Genomic DNA, 27,205 nt, shown 5'->3' on the forward strand with positions numbered 1-27,205 from the left:
AATACCTGTAATAGCCTTCAAGTCCTGTTTTAGAGAATAAATCTATCTTCTATACCATGTGCATTTTTAGGTAACTGGGGATTGTTTCACTAGGATTATAAGAAAAATCCATGGAGTGCTCCATAAGCATTGCTATTTTGCACCTGTGTAGTGGAACAAAATGTGGTCATCTATCTACTTACTACTGAAACTTGTATTGACAAATGTCAAATAATGAAGGCAAAACTCAATATCTTTTAGGCAGTCTGATAATTTCAAATTCATATATATTTAATTAGGTAATTGGTAAAAAGAATAAAAAATTTAACTTAGTTAAGGATACCGAGGTAGAAACAATTTATATCACTAGACAAGGAAGCAGAAAATGTATCATATCATTAATTACAGCAAGCAAAGCATGATGGACAACTATTATATCACATTTCTCCAAATAAGCTTGTTGTCTATGCTGAATTCTTAAGCTTTGATGACAGAACACAAAAACTTTCGGAAAGAGAAGACAGTCTTCAGTATTTAGCAAACCATATTTTAAAATACACCTGCTTAGCTACAAAGCTCTCTCCAGCTCTCTACCATTCTTTACCACGTTGAATCCTCCCCTCCTTTTACTACCACTCCCTGAACCTCCCATAAACAAACATAAACCTTCAGATAAGCATGAAGTTAGAAATATTCACTAGATAAAATTAGTCTTTAAGCTTCAATTAATAAAAGGTTCAAGGTATTAAAAGGCTGTATAACTTCAACGTATCAACTAAATCTAGGCTTCTGTTGACCACAGTTCACAAATATACAGAGGTTAGACCCCAGATGGGGGGAACTGTAAGGGAACGGAGTGAGAGAGGTTTATTTGGCATTTTTTCATCCCCCTCAAATAAGTTCCTAAGTTGATTTCTATACACATATATGTTTAAAGCTTTTGAGAAGGCTAACTAAAATTTCCGACAAGTGTTTATTAATGCTTATTAATACCCTAACCCTAATAACTATTCAAACTCAGTCTGAAAACGAATAGATCTTATAAAAATCGAACTTTACAGTACTGTCAGCTGCTTTCAAATTCATGGTCTGACATCCATTCCTAATAGCAATGTTGTCACCTGTAACTTACCATAAAACACAAGAATTCATCATACAAGATAACTAGTTTCTATACCCAAACTTCTCAAAAGAAAAAATAAAAAATCTTGACGGGATGCTGATTAAGGCAGAGCCTTCTTGCATGAAAGATAAACTAGTAAGGAAGATACAGAAGTGAAGACAGACCTTTGCTTTTGTAGCTTACGATACTATCAGAAATACAAGCGGTCAACAGTCTCATCAGTCAGCAGATATATTCAGATCAAAGAAGATCAGCAGATCCCCTGCTCCCCAGTCACAAGTATCCTTTAAGCCTTGTGTCATTATTTCTCTTTTGCATTTTTCTGAGCAGCAAAGCATCATCCTAATACATTTTCTTTAAAAACTTCAAAAGTATAAATCATCGCACACACCCTGTGCTATAGCACAAGAATGGTCGTCAGGCCCTAAAATCTACACTTCCTAGGAACTATGTATACTGCATTGATTTTCCATTCTTGTATGAGTGCATAATTGTATAATTGTATAACACTAAATTGGAAACAGACTTAAAATTCATTATTCTCTCAAAGTATCATTTTAATCTCTAATTCTGCAAATTAGTTGCAAGAATGTCAAACTGACCGATAATTCTTGGAAACAAACCCTTTAGACATAATACCTGCTGGAATTAAATAACAATACAGCTGATCCATGGAAAACACGTATGTAAAGTAGCCATAGTCAGGAGTAGTTTGTAGCCTGAGCTGAACAATTCTAATTAGTATGCATTGCTAAAAATAGGTTCAAATGAGAGCAGCACATTAAAGAAGTAAATTGTCTGTCCAAAACAATAACTGAAATTAAGTCATGCTAAAATAATAAATTCTGTATCCAGAAGCTAATATCACTACAAAACAAAATATTACAGTATGTAAGCTTAGAAGATGTGTTTCTGAAGCATATTCTAGGAAAATATAATGTATAATGCTTCAAAGAAAATATTAAAGCTAGCATATCATAAGAGATGAGTGATGCTTGTCTGACAAAGAGAAGGTCAAACTTGAATAAAGCTTGGTTGACAGGAGAAATAGAAGAATTGCTGCTAGCAATTTACCAGCAGTGATGTAGAAAAATTATTAGCGCATACACTGAGAACCAAAACAGGAGGTCATCTTGCTGAAGATAAAACTGCATTTCTGTATTTATTAATAAACTAGTCTGCAAATCTGAAACAAGAGAACATACTTAAAAACATCTCTGGTGTTTAGAAATTGAGTCCTGTTGGGCTTCCAATGGTTCTTGTTACCTATTGTCTTTCAACAGTTACTAAATACCTCTAAAATAATAAATTATTGACTATCAAGAGAACTATTTGATTATAGAATGTGGTATGATACTAGATCTTTTCAATTTTTGGTGGTCTCAAAAAAATAGGAGTTGAGGTTTTTTTTGAGATGTATAATAAATCTCAGTATTACATACACAGAATGCATTTTTTAAATAATTTGCAGGTACTTAGTTAGCAGCTGCCTAAAGAATCCCATCAGTTGTATGTTTAATACAATTGTTTATAAAGTTATATTGAAAAAAACAAAATTGTCAAGACTGGTCCTCCACATTAAATGGATTTTGCATTTAATCAGACAAACAAAAAACTTCAGTTTTCCAGGCTTCTTTGACAGTCCCCAGTTTGCCAGAATAATGGTAAGGAGTAAAATGCAGAGTGCATTTTAAGCATTCTATTCTGACTCCAGAACAGATCAGAGAGGTAAATCATACCATATCCATAAAGGGCAGAGGCATATTTTCTCTTTCAATACAAATGATAACAGTAAATGGAACCAAGTAGTTAATTATAGGCTATGAAAGCAAGCAGGTAATTGCAAGTCTTTCCATATCTCATCACCACAAAATATTTGACTTGGTCTTATCATGGTGTATATCACAGTCTTACTTGCAAGATTAAGTCCCACTGTGTTTCTTCCAAAAATTGATTTTCATGAAATTCCCTATGAAAACAAGATAACTACATTAAAGTTGAAATTGGTAGAAAATAGTATATTACTTATATGGTGATATTTGGGAGTAATTCTTTTGGCAGAATTATCGTGCTGGGTATCAAACAATATGATACAGGTAGATTTCATCAATGTTCTCAGCTACTTGGAAGAATAAAATTTCACAGTCTGCAGAAGACACCAGTCTGGAATGGGTTGCAAATATATGAAAGGATGGTGTTAGAAGTTAAAGTTCTTCACTTATGACCAAATTCATGTCATTGCCTTCCCGTTATTGTAAAAAATAGTTCTACATTTGGAAGAAAAAAATGAAAAATGGCAAAAAATTATTACATAGCAGAATAAGGTATATAGCATATTTAAATTAAAAGCATTGCTGTTGTAATATTAGTACAAGAAGACCACTGTCATTCTAGAAAATATGTGAAGTTATCTTTCCAGTTTTTGAAATCACACTGAAAGTAAACAAATAGAATAGAAAGAAGATGACAAAAGCCAGAACAAGCAGAAATACGTAAAACAATCCATGAGGACAGACAAAAAGGATTTGGTTTGTTTTGTCTATTAAGAGGTAAAACTAAGGAGGGAAGTGAGTACTTCAGATTCATTAAGGAGTCTAAGAGAGTAGTATTTTTTTTTCCTCCACTGCTTATAAAGTCAGTTACGTATTAGATGTCAAAAGGCAAGAAGTATGCTTACTCATCATTACAAAATCCACAAGCAGCATTTGTGTAGCAAATACTTTAAAGCTCATCATATTTTGTTCTGTAATAGCATTACTTTTTAACTGAAACAACTCGAAGTCCCAAAATAATTCTCAAAGTAGAGACTGATCTTGAAAAATTGTAAAAAAGTTATTTTCTCCACTCTTAGCTTTTATGCTATAGGTAGAAACAAAATCAAATTACAAACTGTTTGTTTCAGCTCTGCTTGAAAGCAATAATAAGTTGGAATAATTTACATAAACACCAAAGAGATACATAAGGTGTTAAGAGCTAGACCAATGCAATGGAATTCAAAGCACGATTTTCGGACTTCTTCCGCCTGACAGGACATTTGTAAAGCCTTCTGAACTCCACAATCCCTTTTCAGAGTTAATAGAAAGAAGTATGTCTCCTTTTCCTCTGCTTTTATTTTTTCATAAAAGAAAATTTCAACCATGCCTTTTACAGTTCCCAAACAAAATTCCACTACTTAATGTTTGCAGTATAGGTGCAGATAATCAACTCTATCCTGTCTGTGCTAAATGGAAGAGAAAGACCTACAGGTTAAGATTAAAAAAAATGTTTTATTTCTTACACATCCATTTTACACACATTCTTCTCCCCTGGTTTATTTTTGACTTGATAAGGAGTTCATCATGTCTCTCTCCACATTCCATCTTGGTATATATGCAGCTGATGGACAAGAATTTCTTTAATGAGGCTGCAATTACACTAATGATACGTAGAGCTATACATAGTTTATAAATCTGTGACAACATTGACAAATCACTTGCTGCTGTTTGGCCTCTGATCAAGAAACCTCAGTTCTCAAAGAGAAGAGTAAGTGTCAAAAAGATGTTTTGTTTCATCACACTTCTGAGATTCCAGTGTAACACAAACAAGTCCAAATAGTTTCAGTATTCTGCCCCAGAGAAGCTATATCAGAAGCTCACTAGTCAATGACTTGCTCTTTACAACTACTAGCTTAGTGAAAACAGATTACTGTCTTTCCTGTGTTTAACAGGGTTTCCTTTTTTTTATCTTGCTAATTTAAAACTTTTAATACACCATATTCTTTATCATAGTATCAGGACATTTTTAAACAACTCTATTATTAACACACGGACTTCCTGGAAAAACCTCTCTTTACATAGGTTTCAATAGAAAATGAGTAAAATTTTCAGTGGAGTGAGCAATTACTTTATGTGAGACAAGTACAAAAAAAACTCAACGAAAAATGGTACAGGTGTCTATAAGTAAGTATCTGTGGCTTTTGTTAGAATTACATTTATGTTAATCAATCCTGTCCTTAGTTTCACGTTTACTAAGACTCCTGGTCTTAAAATATTTTAAAAACACCTTCCCTTGGAATCTCTTAAAATATCTTAAGAATCACTTCTCAGCTTCATTTCATACTTTATTGTAATGTTCTACTTCCCCAGTAGAACAAAAGAAGATTTAAGCATAATTATGAACACATGTTTTCCAAGCCATTACACTTTTTAAGTGCACATCTAAAAATTTTTCAGCCAGTTGCTGAAAAAAATTTCTTTTATCCTGAAGCTGCACTATAAAATGATGTAGTGTTATTTCTGCTTCTAGAACATGATAATCTAAAGGAAAGGCTTAAATGTTTTAGAAATAAAAATGAAACCCCTTATCTTAGTCTTGGTAATAAAATATTGATTTCATTCATTTTAACAGCAGAACCAGTAGAAATAAGTCGTCGGAACTGACATTTACACTCAGGTTTCCTCTTAGCTTTAGCAAATTTATTTTAAATTCATTTAAACACAAAAGGAGCAGACAAATTGCATAAATATTTATCATCTACTCTCAATCAATTAATCAATTATTTCTGAAGTCAGTGAAAATCATGTTACGCAGTTTTCTGTTTTGGTAAGGAGCAGTACAGACCTTTCATAAAAGAAAGCAGCAGTTTTAATGAATCCGTTTTCATAAAAAAGGAATTCATTCTGAAACAGAAGTGTTTTGAGGTGATTTGGATTTTTGTTTTTTTGTTTTTAATAAACAGTCAAAATCTGGATTATTTTTGCTAAATCTTATTGATTAAAGATATGGGATATGGAAGGATTTTTTGTTTGGGGATTTTTTTGTCAGGGGCAGGAAGAATGGGAGAGGATGGGAAGTTTGGTAGTTATGTGTGTTTTGTTCAGGTTTTTGGTTTGATTTTGAATTTTTTTTTCTGACGAAAGAACAGGTATAGCTATTCTAGCAAAAGTGCTAACAACAGATTTTTTTTGGGGGGTTCTCAGATACATGGTGTATTTGTGACAAACATTTTCCTGATGTAATGAACACCAACTCAGCAAGTATTACTATGCTAAATTAAACTATTGATCTTCAATTTATTTGATTACTATCCTGCAGCCCTACAACCTAATTTTTTTTATAAACATAAAGCTTGTAACTACAGAATTAAAAGGCAATCAGCCATAAGAACACTATTATGTATTGTAAAACACATACTAACCAGTTTTTTTGGTCACTTAAGATTTCTAAATCTTGGATTACTTTTTTTTAACAGGTCCTGGAACAAAAAACTATAGCTTCTTATTAATCTGGGTTTGCCACAGAATGGACTCAGTCAGAGATCAATATGATCAGGCAAAAAGCCATTTATTGCAAAGCATTAACTCCTTACATACTATTGCTTACACACACCTACAGCAATTTGGCATATCATGATTGGATACTTGGCTTGAAGACCCTTAGTGACTAACATATAATTGGTTAAGCACAGGTGTGAGAACTTGACCTCAAAAGCTTTCCAACAGTCCACAGTTCTCAGCACTCAGTGAATTCCAGCTGCTTCTTATCTTGCTTGCTTAAGCTTCCTCAGGCCTCTCACGGCCTTGATGTATCTTTTGGAGTTATTCAAAGCTCATGTACCAAATATTCATTCTCCTGTGAGAACACTGTCTCCACAGGGGTTTGCTTTTATTTGAATGCTTAGAAGTCTCTAAGATGATGACCACTACTCCCAGTATAAATTTCCCTTACACTAATCCCTCTTTTGACAGACTGAACAGGTAGTAGTATTCCTGCATGGAGTCCTACTTTATAGTAAATGGTGAATGTAAGTACTTCCTCTTCCTTCACACAAAAAAGACAGATGTATCATCTTTCTAATTAACTGATTGGATTTTCTCACATAATTTTTCTACATCAACTTTTCTACTATTTTATTAATCTCAAGATGAACAGACTGGCATTCACTGTCTTAAATCTCTAAAATTCTTTTTCCCCAAAGGACAGAACAGAAGCAAGGAGGGAAGGATATAATATTTACACCCAACACTAGAGTAAAACCAGTGGCAAGAAAATAAAAATGCATAGACTCTTGAGTATATGAAACACAAGCATATGCAAGAGATAGTCAAATCGAATATTGATTCATTTGCAATATCTTGACTGAATTCATGGAGTTGTTATTTTTTCAGAACTATTTTATTTTCTGTAATATTACTGGAAGATTTCCAGAGTGCGCACACACACATATAAATGGGAAAAATTATATCCTAGAATTTTAATTAAACACTTTGAGTAAGGAATAAATTGTATTTATCAATCACTGTATTTATCAATTCCTACCCACATCATCTGAAAATGTATTTAGTTTCCCCCTACTTCAGATTCTTACCCCACAAAGAAAAAGACTAAGATATCCATTGTTTTACCTGACCAAAAGGCAGACAGAAACATGAAGTGAGGAAATTAAAAAAGAAGAGACAGTTGGAAAAACTGGGTTAGTAAATTTTGTAGTTTTCTGACACCTCCAATACAGCACCAAAACAAATACAATAACTTGCAACAGATATGTTTTCTCAGTACCAACATCTAGTCAAGTGTATGGCAAGGGTAAGGAAGGCAGAGGTGCTGAATGTCTTCTTTGCCTCTGTCTTTACTCCTGCAGACTCTCCCCGGGTGCCCCAGATTCCTATAGCCCCAGGAGGAGTCAGGACAAAGGAGTCTGCTTTGGTAGATGAGGATTGGATTAGGGATCAGCTATGCAATCTGGACATCTATAAATCAATGGGTCTGGATGGAATGCAGCCACAGGTGCTGAGGGATCTGGCGGATGTCATTGCTAGGCCACTCTCCATCATCTTTGGTAAATCGTGGGAAATGGGAGAGGTGCGTGAGGACTGGAGGATAGCAAATGTCACACCAGTCTATAAGAAGGGCAAGAAGGAGGACCCGGGTAATTATAGACCGGTCAGCCTTACCTCCGTCCCTGGAAAGGTGATGGAACAACTTATTCTTGACTCCATCTCTAGGCATATCAAGGATGAGGGGGTTATTAAGAGCAGCCAACATGGTTTTACCAGGGGGAAGTCATGTTTGACCAACCTTATAGCCTTCTATGAGGAAGTGACTAGGTGGAGGGATGATGGTAGAGCGGTAGATGTGGTTTTTCTTGATTTCAGTAAGGCATTTGATACTGTCTCCCACAGCATTCTCATAGATAAGCTAGGGAAGTGTGGGCTTGATGATCAGGTAGTGAGGTGGATCAAGAACTGGTTGAAAGGAAGAAGGCAGAGAGTTGTGGTCAATGGCGCAGAATCTAGCTGGAGGTCTGTGACTAGTGGAGTCCCTCAGGGGTCGGTGCTGGGACCAGTGCTGTTTAATATTTTCATCAAGGACCTGGATGAGGGAACTGAGTGTACCCTCAGCAAGTTCACTGATGACACTAAATTGGGAGGAGTGGCTGACACACCAGAAGGCTGTGTTGCCATTCAGCGAGACCTGGACAGGCTGGAGAGTTGTGCGAGGAGAAACTTGATGAAATTCAACAAGGGCAAGTGTAGAGTCTTGCATCTGGGGAAGAACAACCCCATGTACCAGTACAGGTTGGGGGTTGACCTGCTGGAAAGGAGTGAAGGGGAAAGGGACCTGGGGGTCCTGGTGGACAGGAGGATGACCATGAGCCAGCAATGTGCCCTTGTGGCCAAGAAGGCAAATGGCATCCTAGGGTGCATTAGAAAGGGTGTGGTTAGTAGGGCAAGAGAGGTTCTCCTCCCCCTCTACTCTGCCTAGGTGAGGCATTTTGTGAGGAATATTGCATCCAGTTCTGGGCCCCTCAGTTCAAGAAGGACAGGGAATTGCTTGAAAGAGTTCAGCGCAGAGCCACAGAGATGATGAAGGGAGTGGAACACCTCCCTTATGAGGAGAGGCTGAGGGAGCTGGGTCTCTTTAGCTTGGAGGAGAGGAGACTGAGGGGTGACCTCACCAGTGTTTACAAATATGTAAAGGGTGTGTGTCAGGATGATGGAGCTAGGCTTTTTTCAGTGATATCCAGTGGTAGGACAAGGGGCAATGGGTGTAAACTGGAGCGTAGGAGGTTCCACGTTAACATCAGGAAGAACTTCTTTACTGTAAGAGTGACAGAGCACTGGAACAGGTTGCCCAGGGGGGTTGTGGAGTCTCCTACATTGGAGATATTCAAGGCCTGCCTGGACAAGTTCCTGTGTGATGTACTCTAGGTTACCCTGCTCTTGCAGGGGGGCTGGACTAGATGACCTTTTGAGGTCCCTTCCAGCCCTTGGGATTCTGGGATTCTGCGATCTGTTTCTTTCCCAACCTGGTTACACAATACATCTGTTCCATTGTCATCATCTTCTGACATGAACATAGAAAGGAATTTACAGAGACATAACGGGTCTGTAATCTACTTGTTTACATTATTTACATATGAAGAGCAACAGATGAGTAAACATTTGTTGAAAAGTAATATGTCCCCAAATCAAGCTCTTTATATCTCATACATTGGGTGAATATGTATTAAAAAAACAAACCAAAGAACATTGCAGATCAACTGTATGAGCCACACAACATGCACAGTCAGCCCTTGTATCAATAAAGTCTTTTGTCACTGCAGGTTGAGAAAGCCAAACAAACAACAAAGAAAAGAAAATAATCCCCAATAACAAACAAACAATTAGGGATATGGTAGGCTACAAACAAAACCTTGTATAACTGAATACTTCAGTTTCAATATTTTGAAGCACAACAGAAAATTCTGGGGCTTGGTGTTGCTCTTAACTTTTTAACTAAAAGTGTTTAAAGCTGTATCAACTTAAATCTACATTAGTTCAAGATAGATTGTTTAGATTTAATTACACCTAAGCTTTCAACAGTCCTACTATGCCATTATTCATGAAAGGATAACTTAAATTTAAACTTAAGTTTGTACTTAATTTTTAAGCAACAAAATACTAGTAGGAATATTAGCAATGGCAACAGCAGAGTTCTACAGATTTCAAAGAATTCCCCCAAAATGACCAACTGTTACTTTTGTCATGACAAAAGCAGACTGATTAAAAAGGGGAAAGCATCTAATCTTATACAGAGATTGTACATGCAAATGTTTTTGAATTCACATATATGAACATGTTCCTGTACAAACAAGACTGGAATTAGCTCTTACTACTGGTCAGTGAAGGAATTAGCAGCTCAGCTCGATATAATACATGAAAATATGCACATTCTACTTTTGTTAATTCTTGTAGTATTTTACACATTAAACTAGAATTCTGCCATCTGACTAGACATCTTTCCCTTACCAAATCTGCACCAAATCTGAAAAGGGACTTTAAAGGAAAAATCCTGCAAACTTGAACACGATTCACACAATTTTATTCAGTCAACATAGTTCACAGAATCAATAGGGTTGGAAGGGACCTATGGAGATCATCTGGTCTACCCCACCCACCAAGACAGGGCCACACACAGCAGATTACACAGGAACGTGTCCGGGCAGGTCTTGAATGTCTCCAGAAAGAAAGAATCCACAACCTCCCTGGGTAGCCTGTTCCAGGGATCTGCCACCCTCAAAATAAAGTTCTTCCTCATATTGAAGTGAAACTTTTTGTGTTTTAGTTTATGACCACTGCTACTCATCCTGCTGCTGTGCACCACTGAAAAGAATCTGGCACCACCCTCCTGGTAACTGCCTTTGAGATACTTATATGCATTCATGAGATCCCTCTCCATTTTCTCTTCTCCAGTCTAAACAGGCCCAGCTCCCACCTCTCTTCATAAGAAAGATACTCCAATCCCCTCACCACCCTTTTGGCCCTCTACTGGACACTTTCCAATAGCTCCTTGTCTGTCTTGCATTAATGAGTCCAGAACTGAACACCTCAGATGTGGCCTTGCCACAGTTGACTAGAGGGTGAGGATCACCTCAAGCAATTAAAAAATAAAATTACTTTTTGTTTCTCTTTCTACCAACAGCAGTCCAGTCTTTGAGCTAACTTCCCAACAGAGCTAATGTAGACTATAGGAAAAAGGTTTAATATTTAAAAGCAATTTATCTTTTAATAGGCTTCTTATTTCTCCTTTACAGTAACAACCAACCAACATGCAGTTTCTGTAACCAAGGTAATGGTTAACCAAGGCTGTTCAGCCTGGAGAAGAGAAGGCTGTGTTAAGACATCATAGCAGCCTTCCAGTATCTGAAGCAGGCCTATAAGGATGCTGGGGAGGGCCTCTGCATTAGGGATTGTAGTGATAGGACAAGGGGTAATGGGTTCAAACTTAAACAGGGAAAGTTTAGATTAGATATAAGGGAGAAATTCTTTACTGTTAGGGTGGTGAGGCAGTGGAATAGGTTTCCCAAGGAAGTTGTGAATGCTCCATCTCTGGTGGTGTTCAAGGCCAGGTTGAACAAAGCCTTGGGTGATATGGTTTAGTGTGAGGTGTCCCTGCCTGTGGCAGGGGGGATGGAACTATGTGTTGTTAAGGTCCTTTTCAACCCTAACTCTTCTATGATTTTATGATTTATCTTGTTTCCACCTAAATACCTATAAAATGACTGATTCATTTACTAAACAATACCAGATTAATTGGTTTTCATCTGGGCCACAGTACTGATCTTTTTAAATCCAAACCCAAGACACATAGTCACATAACGATATTGGCACAATACTATTAACTATAGTTATTAGTTACTAGTAACTGTAAACCTCTACAAGTGTATCAAAATCAAACACGATGCAAAAGCCTGAGTACCACAAGACAAGTTTAAATTAACTTCTACAGCCTATAGTCTCTGGGAAAATACGGCTGACTCTGGCATTTCAAGCAAACAGCTATTATAAACAGACTAGAAAAGCTGTCAAAATAAGAACATATATACTTGTTTCAAAAGACATAGTTTGAATAGACCGAGTTTGAAATATGCATTAATAATATACTGATTTTGCCGACAGCTTTTCTTAATATGGAACTAAATGATGATCACATTGCAAGGTGTGAAAAACTAAAGAATAAGGTATTGTTTATTAAGATATATGTTAGGTATATATATATGTTAAGCCCAATATAAAGGTTAGACAACAAAAGATATGAAATTGCTTATGCACACAGTTAACGGACACAGTTTATGCAAGATAAGATAAACCACAATCGCTTACACCAATTAAACCAGAAACCGTTTATGCAAACATAAGATGACCACAAGGTGTTACAGAAACTGGCTTGCAAGATGTTCCAGGAACTGGCAGAAATAAGACAAACCACTCCATATAAGGACATAAATGAAGGGTCAACTATGGAACAAAGGAGGAAGACTTCTTACTTCGGCCTCACCGACCACCGGGAGGCAGAGGTCGACCCCCTAGCAACAGCTGAAGCATGCGCAGAGTACCTCAACTACGTCATGAACACGGAAGTAAAAGATGTATAAGGGAGGGCTTTTTGAACTGCTCAGCACGGCAGTAGGCGGAGCGCAGACTCCCCTGCCGTCCAGCGCTGTCTTTGCTCATATTCTACTTGCTATAATTAATAAAATTCTAATTGGATTATGATCCGTTGTGGTCTCAATTTATAACAATTTCTGGTGCCGTGACTCGGATAAGGAACGGTGAGCTTTGGTCCTCCGGGGAGGCGCCCCGCGACATTTCGCGGCCCCGCGACCAACAGCCTACCTCAACCTTACCGACGAACCTAAATTCTAGAATAATGAGCAAAGGAAAAACCGGTAAAATCCCATAAAAATTCTGTGCACGGGAGTCCGGACGAAGAGACAGGACGCGTAAGTATATTGCGAAATTCGCAGAGCGGAATTGTCCGCGGCGAAATTGTTCGCAGGTTTGCCGTTCGGGCGGGATTGGGTTTCCTGGAATATAACGAATGAGAGGTTCGATATACTGAACCAAGCGAGTGTGGACCCTTAAGTACTGCGTTTTCCATCTCCCGCGAGGGACTGGGCCAGGAACAAGGGGGAGCGAGTGAGTGTATATTTGTGGATATTCCAGAAGATGGGGGGCGAAGGGCAGCAAGCCTTCGACTCACATGAATACCCCTTAGATAATTGGAGAGATTTCCCTGAAACCCTAGGGAAAGATAAGCAAAAAAATGATAGAATATTGTACTAAGATATGGGGAGGGAAGACGGGGCCCAGGTAGAGGTCCCCGGAGTAAGACAATGGGTCAGAGTAAGAGTCGTAATTATAACCCAGAAAAGGATCCAAGGAGAGATCCTAAGAATAAAGCAGGGAGCAGCCCACCGGATGCACCACCGGACGGTCCCCTGGGGTTAATGATAAAGTACTGGGACATTCAGCCGTCCCAGGAAGGAAAAAAGAATAAGGAAAAAATGGTCCATTACTGTATGAAAGTATGGGCAAAAGAAAAAAAAATTCGACCCGATATTTGGGTCCGCAAGACACAGTGGGTGTCTTGTACAAAAAGGTTTTATGCACAAGAGGCAGCGGGCGTCCTATGGTTTACAATCACAGGAGGCAGTGGGCATCTTGTAGTTAGGATCCTGCAAGACACAGTGGGTGTCTCGTAGAAAAAGTTTTGGTTTTTAGGCAGCAGACATCTGATGGTCTGAATCCTGCAAGATACAGTGGGTGTCTTGCAGAAAAGGTTTTGAGGATTTCAAAGGTATGTGCTGCATGAACGTAATCTGACCATTCTGAATCAATCCATACTAAGCTGGGAAAACTGCAGGAGAATATGCAAAAGCTTAAAATTGTTGGAAGTGGATTGGATAAGGAGTTACTGGATGGTTCAGAGATATACTTAACCAAGGCCTTCTCCAGGTAACATGGATAGGTCTGTCATAAATAATAGAGTAAAAGAATTTACTCACTTTATAGAAAAAGGGGAAACTGATACACGGGTAACCAATGTACAGGGAGGTAATACAGAGAAATTGTATAAGGGAGTTAAAGGAATTCCTATGCTTAAACAAAAGTATTGTCTGTCCTAAATACCTGCCATTGCCATCTTGCCAAGGCATTGATTACTGCTGGAGGGGAAGAAGCAGATGCTAATTCTATTGACAAAAGCAGATGAAAGGTCCTGCTGATAAGCCGGGAGAGGCAGACTGGGCGATCAAGCCTTAAGACCATGACAAAAACACAGGTGTTTGGTCCTATTAATAAGCGGCAGGAGAAGCAGACTGGGCGCCGACTAACCCTAAGTCCATGTCTGGAGATTAAAAGGTGTAAAGGTTAAAAAGAGGGAGACTCATTTACTTCATCCTGAAACCCCTGCCCATGATCAGAAGGGGCACTGCGCAAGTGCAAAGGACCTTCTGGCTCATTATAATACGAAGCGGGGATAGATAATACATATGTATAGGCGGATCGGGTGAGCCCAGGTTTTCGCTGTATCCCAAGTTTTGGGAGCCAGGACGGACCTGCTAGGGGGGCAGGTGAAGGGTAAACGAACCCACCAGGTTTCTGCTGTATCTCAGATTCTGAGAACCGTGAGGAGAGTAAGCGGAACCATAGTGTGAGTGAGGGATCCCATGTGTAACTTTGTGTTTCTGTGTGACTGAGACGTAGCATAGCTACAAAGCGAGTGTGGAGTCCCGGTCCGCGGTTCCGTGTCTCCGCGGGGAGAGCGGCCGGAGACGGACGAAGCGTCTATATTTTTTTGGACCTGTGTATCCTGTCTGTGAGCGGGGGCCTGGCTGCCCTCCCGCTGTCCTGTCTGTGTAACCCTGTGTGTGTCCTGTCTGTGAGCAGCTTAGAAAAGGGCGGAGGGGGAGTGTCCGGCTGCCCCTCTCGCTGCTTTTTTTCTGTCCTGTGCATCTTCTTGTGTGTGTACAGCCATTAAATTATAGATACCCAATCGGTAATTCTCTGAGAACAGAAATAAAATGATTATTTTGTGGAAAAAGCCACAAAAGTTCTGGGAGGTTAAAAAGAAAAATTGGGAAAGGGTTTGTAAAAAAAAAAAGAAAAAAAAAAGTATCAAAGAAAATTTGAAGAGGCATGATTGTAAAGGAAATTTTGCTGTAACCGAAACTATGATCTAACAACAGGGGAGCCGATCTTCAGAACCCAGAGATATTATTGTACTGACCCCCTTAAAAATATCATACAACTTGTGTGTAGGTGCTCTCATTTTCATAAGTGCATTTGCAGAGTACTGGGAAAGAGAAGCTATAGAGATTTGTAAAAGATTGGCTGAAATGGGAGCCGGTCAAGACAAGGAAATTCTGAAGAAAAGCCCATTGGGTTACATTTTGGCACATTGGAAAGAACTGGGAGGGTTTTCTGGGGCCTCTGTAAACAAGAAAACGTTGGTAAAATATTATAACCAATGCTGACATTCATACACTTTAGAAGATCAGGAAAAATTACCTAAAATGGAACTTTGAATTATTATACATTGTTATAATTAATGTTGTTTTTGAGGTGATAAGGAAAATGGAATGAAGTAATGTATGCAGATATGACAGAGTGCAAAATTAATATACCTCTTCCTGATCCCTTAATTTTGGATTTGGAAAAGGACAGGAAAAACTAAAAGCTAAAGAGATGTTGTTCAGATTGTGATACTGGGGAAAGATGTTAAGAAGTTAAGATGTTAAAAGGAGGAAGCTCGAGCAGCTCCTGTGTTTGAGCATGGGATGGGTGCCGGGATAGGCAAACAAATGGAAACAGACATGTTGATAGATGGGACTGAAGGGTTGTTGGATAAATGTGGACTGGGAGTAAAGGAGGAAACATGGAAAGTGGATAAAAAGAAAGCGGTTGCTTTAAAACTGGTGGAGAAGGAATGTTGAACAGAGGTGGGGGAGTAGGCTCTTCTGTGGAACCGGATCTGTGTGTGTGCTATGGGGAATCTGGACCCTGGAAGTGAGACTGCCCTGGAGGGGAGTGCCATGGGGCTGCTGCAGTGAATGAATTAGAACTAGAATTACATAAAAGCTGAAAAGAAGAGAGTTTATCCCCTTGTTGGGAGGGACCATTTCTTGTTCTTTTAACTACAGAAACGGCGATAAGAGCTGCTGAAAAAAGGTGGACACACGCGTCTCGAGTAAAAGGACCCATAAAAAATGGAAAGTTGTGACTGAACCCAGAGACGCCAAGCTGACCCTCTAGAGGACTTGGATAAGTAACTGAGAGAATTCATATTGACTCCTGTAAATCTGATATGGGAAATGAAGATATAGTTGAAATTATTTTAAGAAACCATAGGATAAGGGCCAGTATTAGTCCATGTCCTCCTATATGCAAACACTGCAATTTGTATATTAGAGCCAAGTGTCCCAATTGTTTGAAGCATATTATTACTCATAGGAGAGACCATGAACAATTTTTGAGAAATCTATTACAGTTCTTTTTGCATTCAGTGTGAAATTACCACCTCGTTGGAACAGTTGTTGTGGGTCAAATACTACTGTCATAGTAGCCGACTGGGAATATACCTTTAACCTACCAGAGAGGGCAAGACCGGAGGGAGTCGGTGCTGCAGCTGAAAAGGTCTGCCGAGGGCTGCAACCCCTGGGGCTGTGACCGCTGAGCACTATGATCCTGACCGGACCTCTTTTGGTGTCGGTTCTGATAGGAACCATATGGGAAGATGCGGTGGCTTTTAAAAACATTCACAACAACTATAGTTGAATGTATTACCACAACTAGATGAAGGAGAATAAACTCTAAAACCTTGGTATATCACACTGTTTATGAATGCAAAGGAACAAAGATAGGCAGTTGCATATATAATCAAACCCAGTATGAATTGTGTCAGGAAAAACAAGCAAAACTGTGTGTTATGATCCAAAGGAACTTCCAACCTTGTATTGGGGTAGAAATGAGAACAAATTCAGAAGAAGGGAAATTAATTGGAACAAGTGAAGTTATAACTAATTTGAGTACCTCACTGTCAATAATTTTTGATGCATGTGATATTATAGATGATGATTTAGATACTAATAGTGGAAGTTCAGAGTGGAGGCAGTACTACAGTAGCCAACCAAAATATATTTGCCCAGGTGGATACCAATGTCATATAAATCCTGATTATGTACCTAATCAAACAGCTAGGTATCAGTCATCACACCTCTGTGGAAGAAAAGGATGGTCTTGTGTATGCTGGGATACTGCAGGCTAGGGATGTGATTATCAATGTAAGACTTTACAAGCTTCAATAGCAAGAATGCAAACAAACAATAACTGTACAACCCGTGCCTGCAATCCAATAAATTTAACTCTCATAGATTTAAAAAAAAAAAAAAAAAAAAAAAAAAAAAAAAATGGAAACAGAAGCAAGTAACTAAAATTGGACTTAAAATATATGGAACTGGGGAAGACCCAGCTGTGATTATTAGTATTAAGATCAAAAAAAAAAAAAAAAAAACTGGAGTCCAATATGAAATTCTCACAGTTGCTAAAAATCTCCTTGTAAATCTTGCTGAAAATATATCTAAAGCATTGAATGTAACTAACTGCTATGTTTGTAGGGGAACTAACCAGGGAAAGAGATGGGCCTGGGAGGCAATGGAGAGTAATATAAGCGACCCTACAATCTGGAAAAATCGAAAAGGAAACAAAAGGAGACAACAATGGATCTTGCAAATGGGTATAATCGGAAAAAGTTGTTGGCAAAATTTAGAAAATGGTGTAAAACCAATAGGAAATTTACTTTGTGAAGGGGGTTATATGTGGAAGAGAGCAAAGAAAGACTGGGGAAGATGGGGAAATCCCATAGAAATAAATCACCAATTCAGTAACTGGACTAATGAAACTAACATACCAAACAGTTGGCCTACTCCAAATGGATATTATTGAATCTGTGGTAAAATAACTTTTGCATTTTTACCCCAAAATTGGACAGGTTCATGTATATTAGGAATGATCAGACCTAATTTCTTCTTATTAAGGAGAAAACAATATAAAAGAGAGTTACAAAATGGAAAGACAATGAGTGGCCACCTGAATGAATAATCTATTATGATTTGGCAACTTGGGCAGAAGATGCATCCTGGGGATACAGAACTCCTATATGTATGTTGAATAGAATTATAAGGTCACAAACTGTGGTAGAAATAGTAGTAAATAAAACAGAAAATGTATTAGGATTAATTGCAAAGCAAAATACTAAAATGAAAACTGCAATATATCAGAATCGTGTGGTTTTAGATTGCCTGTTGGCTCAAGAAGGAGTGGTCTGTGGAAAATTTAATCTTAGTGATTGCTGTTTAGGATTAGATCTATTGTTCTTAAAAGAAGGAGGGTTATGTGTAGCTCTCAATGAAGAATGTTGTTCTTTTGCTGACCATACTGGAGTAGTCCAGGACACCATGTCTGAACTCCGGAAAAGGTTAGATCAACGTAAGAAAGATCGTGAGGCGGGCAGGTCATGGTATGAAAACTGGTTTAATGTTTCACCTTGGCTAACCACTTTGTTGTCCACTTTAGCAGGACTGCTTATCATGTTGATTTTGGGACTTATATTTGGGCCTTGTATATTATGCTATATTTTACACTTTATTAGGGAACGATTTGACATAGCTAAACTGCTTATTTTAACTATGAGGTCTGGGGCAAATTATAAGAGTGTATCTATTGATGAGGATGAAGATTGTTGTGAATATATTATGTCACGTAGGGGCTACACTGATTGTAATTGTGAGGTATTACCCTGTGAGTGTTCTGATAAATGTTGGGATTGTAGAAAAAGGTTTATTTGCAGTGCTGAGAATGAAAGCAGCATCTAATAAACAATAATAGGATAAAAAGAAAAAGGGGGGATTGTGAAAAACTAAAGAATAAGGTATTGTTTATTAAGATATATGTTAGGTATATATATATGTTAAGCCCAATATAAAGGTTAGACAACAAAAGATATGAAATTGCTTATGCACACAGTTAACGGACACAGTTTATGCAAGATAAGATAAACCACAATCGCTTACACCAATTAAACCAGAAACCGTTTATGCAAACATAAGATGACCACAAGGTGTTACAGAAACTGGCTTGCAAGATGTTCCAGGAACTGGCAGAAATAAGACAAACCACTCCATATAAGGACATAAATGAAGGGTCAACTATGGAACAAAGGAGGAAGACTTCTTACTTCGGCCTCACCGACCACCGGGAGGCAGAGGTCGACCCCCTAGCAACAGCTGAAGCATGCGCAGAGTACCTCAACTACGTCATGAACACGGAAGTAAAAGATGTATAAGGGAGGGCTTTTTGAACTGCTCAGCACGGCAGTAGGCGGAGCGCAGACTCCCCTGCCGTCCAGCGCTGTCTTTGCTCATATTCTACTTGCTATAATTAATAAAATTCTAATTGGATTATGATCCGTTGTGGTCTCAATTTATAACAAAGGCAAGTATATTACTGGTTCCTCTGGTTTCGAATCTTAGCACCACATTTTCTCCTTCAGGCATATACAAAATAAAGTTGTATTTATACTGTTCTCCAAGTTTTGTTCTTAAGCACTGCTAAACATAATACAGCTCCTTCCTATAAAACAATAGAACCCCCACTCTCATCCACTGTTAAAAAAGCAGCTCCCATCCCTGGCCTGTGTAATCTGGCTTGCTACTCTATGTACGTATAAAGTAAGATGAGTTCACACATCTTAGCACCATAAGCAATGTAAGCAGAAAACTCAGACCAAAGACTTTTTAAAATCTGACCAGTCACCAATCAATCAGTGAGATCTTCATCAACAAGATCAAGAAGCTATTTTTCATAAACTACAGTACAGAGTCTATTATTAGTAATAGCAACTCAGAAGAATGCATGAAATTCTGGAAGCTTGTCCAGAGTGATAACTTCTCCAGGAGAGACAATTATGGTTATTCTAAGGCAACTATAAAAGACAGCAAGATAGGGATGTAATGAAAGAAGCCACTAGGGAAATAGAAGACTAAAAAATAACAGGTGAGAACTGTAAGAATAAATAAAAGTGTAAAAGCTGTTCTTGATTACACTGTAAAAAGAAATAAACCACTGGCTAGCATTTCACTGATATTTTTCTAAAAAGCCATCAAGCCTTCCATGCATCATCACAATGCCCCTATGTCCTTAAAGATCTTTAAATCTGAAGATTACTCATGTACTGCTCACATCTCCTCACATCCATATACCCTATTACTTTCATTCCACTGTGTATCTGAAACCATGCTGTAATAAATAATACATTAGAAATAAACCCATACTGTATTTTTTTCCTTTCCAGCTAGATACAGAGAACAGAACTACCTGATGGGGCTCTTGTGCACTAATAAATTATTTATCAACCAAAGTTTCAATGACCTTACCTCCTGTGTTACTAGAATGAAAATAATGCCATTCTAAACCTTGGTATTTTTTTTTGCACTAAATTGGAGAAACAATGCTACTGTGACTATCTGGCTGTATCTCTGGTTGGCCAGATTGCTGTCTATCAGCTCCTGCCTACATGGAGATATGAAACAATTAATTAAACAATAGATCTACGTTAGTTATATAACAAAGATTGAGTCAAGGAACTTACTCTGCAACTAGCATTTTTCCACCCACAAACAATAAATCAGAATTTGACTGTGAATCACAGGGGCCAACCGATTCATAAAAATCAAATCCTAGATCAGCTATTAGTCACTTTTCTTTAAAGTTAGTACTGCTTCAGCAAATAGTAAAAAAAAACCAAAAAAACAAAAAACCCACCCAAAGTACTATTTACTTAAATTATAGAAGTACTGTCTGCACAAGAACCCACAAGCAAAGAAAAGGAGGTAGACTGTGAAAACCGAGAGGCTACAAAGTGTACTTATATGCTTTGCAACACATTTCCATAAACTAGCCTTCGTGTCAGTTGACTTCTCTGTAAACGTAGTAGAAGAAATGATTCAGTAATTCAGAACAAAAAAATGTCAGTAGACTAAGAGACTGAAAGAGGCCTTTCACCTGCTGTGTTAAAAGAGCAAATACATTTAATTCATAGAACTAACTGCATGAAATGTAACACTGAAGTTAGCTCTCGTTTTCTAACAACCTATTCTCTAATAGTAGATAACAGCCTGTTATCTAATAATGTATACAAATACACAGACTTTAAATAGTGGAAACAATTTGCATTTCACTATTTTGAGTGTCCCCTCTGTGCATTCTTGAATTACATCCTCATACCTCTATATTCCTATTGTACAATAACAGCTAGATAAAATGACTGCGGTCCCCTTCTCCCATGCCTCAAAATCATGGAAAGATCATGAAAATACTATTGCTAGGTGTCTCTTTCTACATACACCATCTGGTGTCTAACACAGTACTGTAGAAAAATACCTGCAAAAAGGAAACCTACAATCTAGTGCAATTATTTAAATGTGGAAACAGAATTTCAAATAAGCTTTCATATTAGCAGTATTTAATTGCTTGTGTAACATATATTCTACTTGGCTATACGTTTATTTTAAAAGCAGTCCATGTACAAAACAGGTTTTATAGTAGCTCAAGGTTTGGATGCTCATTACTACTAAGCACAATCTTTGACTAAAGGCATATTTTTTCATCTTTAAAATTAATGTATTGGGTGATTATTTTTTTGAAGGCAGATAAAGAATGAAAAGATTCAGTCAAGGTGACAATTAGCACTTGGCTAGCTATGGTAATTACATGCTCCCAATTCAATGCACATGCAATATTATAGCATATGCACTGTAATTTGCATTATAGTGTATATTAATACTGAAAGTCCCCATATTTGTGTATTACTTGAGATATTACAAGTAACATATACGACTGTCTGCTCTGAAGTCTGTTAGCACAAGAGATAAAGACAATGAACAAATCTGTGTCAGCACCTTCTGCAATTCAAGCTGTTTACTACCACCCCTTCATACACTGGTGCTATCATTTACACTTCTTTTTCCTCCACACCCATCTTCTCCCTTTCTTGGGGAACGATTACTTCTTTGAGGGCTTACTAGGAGTACAACTAAGACCAGATTTAAAAACAGTTTAGATTTGCACTCTCACAAGTACTTAACAAGTTACAGTTTACATACTGGATGCAGAACACTGCTAATCAGAATGAATATAGAGCAAACCATGCCTTGAAAACTGTTAAAGAAAGCACTGTAATATCTGAACAGTCAGGATTACTCCTGTGAATACAATGATAAAACTATAAGAAAAACAAGAACAGTGTACCATTTAGTTCTTTTTGTAGGATAGAGATCTTATAAAATTTAATTTTCAAGATACTGAAATTCAAAGCAATGTAATTGATTCCTAAACATGTTCAGAAAATTCCTTCAAAACAACCTTGTAAAATTTTAGGTTCTTAACTTCCAGGGGACTAGTTCACCCTATGAACAAAACCAGACATACGCAGAATTTTTGTCACCAAATTCAACGAAAGCAGAACCAGGTACCATCCAGAAATTAATGTCCAACTCTAGTGAGAACAATTACTTTAAAAACAATAATAATAATAAAACACTATTACCTCCAGCAAGGATCTTCTCTTCCAAATCACTAATTCGTTTCTTGTATGCTTTTAAAGCTGCTTCCTTAAATGACGGCCGTATCCTTTTTTTCTTTGGCACTTCAGTAGCAATCTCTGGGACATTCTGATTTTCATCTTCCCGTACTTCTATGTCAGCAGCCATGTCACTTTCAACTTCCAATATCTCTTCACTGACCACACTGTCAAACTGTGTGTCATACTGCTCCCCTGGTAGCACTACATATGGAGTATCATACAAAGGCTGCTCTGGTTCATATTCTTGGACCTGCTCACTAGTTTCACTACTATTAGTTCTATTTTCTAGTTTAGCAAGGACTTGTTCCATTACTTCTACATAGTCTGTTTCATTCTCACCAGGTGGTTCGATTAAGTCTTCCCCATACCCTGCTTTGTAGCAATAAGGCTCAGCATAAACATCAGAGTCAAGTGTCGTACTTGATTCATTTGCAGTAGATTGAGATAAAGTTCTGAATCTTTCCATGAAAGATGATCCACTGTCTTCATACCCACTTAAACTTTGTGTACTTTTATTCCAGACTACTTCTAAAGCTGACTTAGCTCGTTGAAGTGTAGATCCAAATTTTGGAAAGCTGAAAGTCTTATCAGAAAGATCTATGCTTAATCGGCTATGCCACGATTTAGGGGCTGTTTCTTCTGAGTCGTTGCTTTGTAGTTCACTCTGACTTCGGTACATCACAGGCAACCTGTTTTGATTCTGATAAGAGGAAACAGAACTTGTTTCCTGATAATCATCATATTGAGAAGTCCACTGACTTTGTGATTCGCTGTCAAGGCCTGGACATGATGGGGAAGTACCATCAAGAGTAAAATCATAGCTTTCAGTATCATACTGGAGGTCAGAATTTTGGCACTTTCCAAAATCTGTCTGTTGATCTGAAGGGCTGCTCATATCATACACAAAAACTTCCTGTGCAGATGAGTCTAGGCCCAAATTTGCCCCTTGTTCCAACTGATTCCACTCTTTCCATGGGGAAAGATCATCATGTAAAGAAAGCTGAGAATCACTATAGTGGCTTCTATCTCCTGTTGCACATATTCCATTGCTTAGACCACTGTCAACAGTTTCTACATTTTCCACCTCATTTTGGTCTGGATACTGTTGCATATCTTGGACAAAAGTCTGCTCCTGAGAACTGCCATACCAGTTTGTAGAATCATCTTGCCTTCTCTGCCAGAGTTCTCGATCAGAGGAAGACAATAATGAACTGCCATTTGTTCTGCTAAAATACTGATTTTCTGAAAAATCCTCAGAATAAGACTGACACAATTTTGAGAAATCTGACTCTGAACGGCTAAGTTTTGGTGTTGCAAAATCATTGTGTAAATGCCATAGAGGATTCACGTCTGAATAATAGGTCTTTGACTCTTTTTCCATGTTGTCGAATTCTGGTGACTGACCGTCGTAATTTCTTCTGTTTGAAAAGGTGTGGCTGTCAACAGTTCTATTAAGGTCTTTAGTATCTGAGGACTCAATACTCCCCTTTGTAGTGCTTGTTTTTATTTGAAATGCGGATTTGGATATCCTTGCATAACTGTTCTTATTTATATCTGATTCCAAGTCTTTATCACTGTCAGGTGACTCCCAGTCATGCATTTTAGTTTTTGTATCAATAGTTAGAAGCTTCATATCCATACTCTCATATGTCTGAGAGGAAGGTAATCCTCTTTCCCTTCTGTCTTTTATGTCATGGGAAAATATGTCTGTAGAAATTCCAATGCCAGTTCCCTTAAGTTTATATGACTTTTTTAAAATCAAATCTCTCTGTTGTGAGGACTCAAAGTAAACAAGAATGGGTCTTGGCTTTGCATTTGGACAGTCCCTTTGTTGCCCCAGTCTTTGGGCAAACTCAATTTTAATAGTGCTTTGTGCCTCTGAGAACCCCATTTTACCTATTAATATTTTGTAAACTATGCTTTCAGTTTTTTCAAGCCTCTCTTCAGGCACGTTTAGAAACCTAAGACTTGCTTTGTTTCCTGGATGGCCCACCTGCTTAATGTAGTCATGTATGTCCCGAGTTTCTCTCCTGGACTGTACAAATCCAGTTCGCAATTGTTCAATTTCATTTTGTACAACTTCTACACTACTTGAAATTTCATCAATTGATTGTTTCAGAGCATTCACATGCCCTCTTAATTCAGACAGTTCTGTTTCAATTTGGCTTATTCCCTGAAGTTCTTTAAAGATCATTTCCATAACATCGTGAGTTTGGCTAATACAGCTTGTTGAACTAAAGCCAGGTTCAAAAGTATTTGATTTCTGGTGACGGCCAGCTCTGTCTAGAGATTTACTTCTTAAGCCCCATGTTTTCCTCCATGTACTTAGTTCTGAGTCAGATGAGACACATTCTTGACTCTTCTTCCATTTCCTTAGTTTTCGTAAAGCTCCCAGCTTCAGTGTATGTAAAGTGCGTTCTCCATCTGAACTTCCATCAGATGGTGCCAGACTGCTTAAGCTTTTTCTGTTACGTCTCACAGGCATTGTGTGTGATAAGTATTCGTTTTTCTTGCTACTACTTTTTCCTTCACTTAGTGACTCAGAATATGAACTATCATTTGAAGATAGATCTTGAACTATATCTTCATTATTACTGTTTCTTACCAAAATATGCTTTTGCAGTCCATTAGCAATAGCAACTCTGTAACTGAACGTTGGAGAAAGTGAAAATTCTCTATTACTTTCCTCTTCTTCAGTTGACAAGTTGCGAGCAGATGGACACTTGGCAATCTTTTTCACAGTGCTTTTTAAAGTATTTGAAAATTTTGGGTTCTTTGTTTGTCCAATCTGAGTTAAGTCTTGTTCCTTTTTGCTCTGACAACTCTCTTTTCTTTTTGTACTATTTCCCAATTTCTTTGTAAACATTCCTTTGCAAAGCTTATATATGTAAGATGAGATCAGGCTTTTTAAGAGGGCAGAAACCATGGAGTGTAATTTCTATTAGGCAGTTTCCATAAAACACAATTTTTGATCCAGACAAGTGTTTGTATCTCCAACAGGATCATCAGGAAATATATCGTCCAGACACTATAAAGTACTCTGATGCTCTGGCACAATTTGACAGAAAAAAAAAAGAAATTAAAAATCTGCTTGTCTGAAATCAAATCCTGGAGGGGTTTTGTACGTCTCATGAAATCTCACTTTGTCGCACATGGTTTCTTGAAGCGTCTAGAAAGGAGGGAATGACATTACAATGGCTGCCAAGCAAACTTATCATTTAATAATACTAGTATTGGTTTAATGGGGTTACAATTGAAACACAGAGGACTTAAGCATTTATTTATATTTTCCCCATAATTGTTTGAATAGAATTTTTCATAAACAATTGAAGCTGAAAGCAGGTTTAAGAAAATATTTTTAACATAAATTAATAAACTATAGGTATTTACAGGCTTTTTTGTCCAGTTCAATTCTCCAACTTTTAACTGAGATATTTGGTATTAATGCTATCTGCTTTTTCTTCAGGGTAATGACATTTCAACTTAGATCCATATGATACACAGCAGTGGTCAAAAAACTGACTGGGGAATGAGCTACTACAAGCTAGTAAAATAGAATTTTTCAAGTGCCTCTTGGTTCATCTTCTGGAGCAAGGTGAGATTCTGATAAAAAACAATACTGTATTCATGAAGTACTATTCTATCTTGAAATAGAATTATGCACATGACTATGGTTTGCAAAGTAGATGTTTTCTTTTTATAGGAGATTTTAATGCATGTGGTGATAAGCCAGAATTTAAAGTGGGCATACCTTCTTAGTTTCTCTTCTTTAAGAAATAACAGAAAATCATTATGACAACTGATGGAACATTCTCATCAAGCTTACTAAGTTTTACATTGTTCCACTCACAGAAGAAAAAACAAAAGCAAACCACAAAACCACACAAAATGAAAGCAAGAGAGAGAACAGATATGATTTGTGAGTCTCAGCACAAAAATAGATGGCAGTACAACAAGAAAACAATTTCATCTAAAATATGGAAGAAGAAAAAAAGATTTCATAAGGTATGTGGAAGCTTCTATTCCATAACATAAAAGCTTGCATTGCATAGAAATGTAGTCCATACATTTTAAACATATAAATGTATTTTTTTTGTGTAGCACACCATTCACCTCCCAGTCTCATAGCTGTAGAATGAAAATAAGACTAATAGCTCAGAAAAATCCAAGAATTAGTTCTTAAAATGGCCATTCCTAAATAAGCCAAAAATTCTTTGGCAAAATAAGCAGTTTATTCAGATCCACAGTATATGAAAGGTTAAAATTTGCTTTGTAGTGTCTTAAGAGTAAAGGGTAATAAGAGCCCTCCCTATACGCAAACAGCATGGCACTGTATGAAACATTACGGCCTGCTCAACCACCTCAAGATCTCATCTTTTCATTACAGTTTTTCTTCACTGAGCTTACTATCATACTTATGGTCAATAATAAATATTAACTACTGATTCATACTGCAACAGCAAAATGCACTATGTTGAAAAGAACCCAAGCAAAGCTGGTAAAAGCCTGCATGACTTCTGGAATCATGGAAGAGAGGATGCAGTCAAGAGAAGCAGAACAAGCATAAGCAACAGTCTTCATCCTTCCCAAAGATGCTGCCTGTTATTTTATAAAAAGTGAAATACCTGTGGAACATGAATCACATTTTTAACATAATCAGGA

General features: G+C 37.6%; 1 protein-coding gene across 2 annotated transcripts in view; it reads right to left on the reverse strand.

Annotated features, from left to right (window-relative positions):
- The window catches only part of UNC13C (unc-13 homolog C), a 147,300-nt gene extending 121,678 nt beyond the window's left edge, over positions 1-25,622 (reverse strand). For both annotated transcript variants that reach the window (XM_031046129.2, XM_031046130.2), the window contains exon 1: positions 22,508-25,622. In XM_031046129.2, the coding sequence (XP_030901989.1) occupies positions 22,508-25,469 (2,962 nt within the window). In that variant the 5' untranslated portion in view covers positions 25,470-25,622. The remainder of the gene's footprint in view (positions 1-22,507) is intronic.
- Between the last annotated feature and the right edge of the window lie 1,583 nt (positions 25,623-27,205).

The sequence above is a fragment of the Melopsittacus undulatus genome, chromosome 9 (assembly GCF_012275295.1).
Source record: "Melopsittacus undulatus isolate bMelUnd1 chromosome 9, bMelUnd1.mat.Z, whole genome shotgun sequence".
Lineage (NCBI taxonomy): Eukaryota > Metazoa > Chordata > Aves > Psittaciformes > Psittaculidae > Melopsittacus > Melopsittacus undulatus.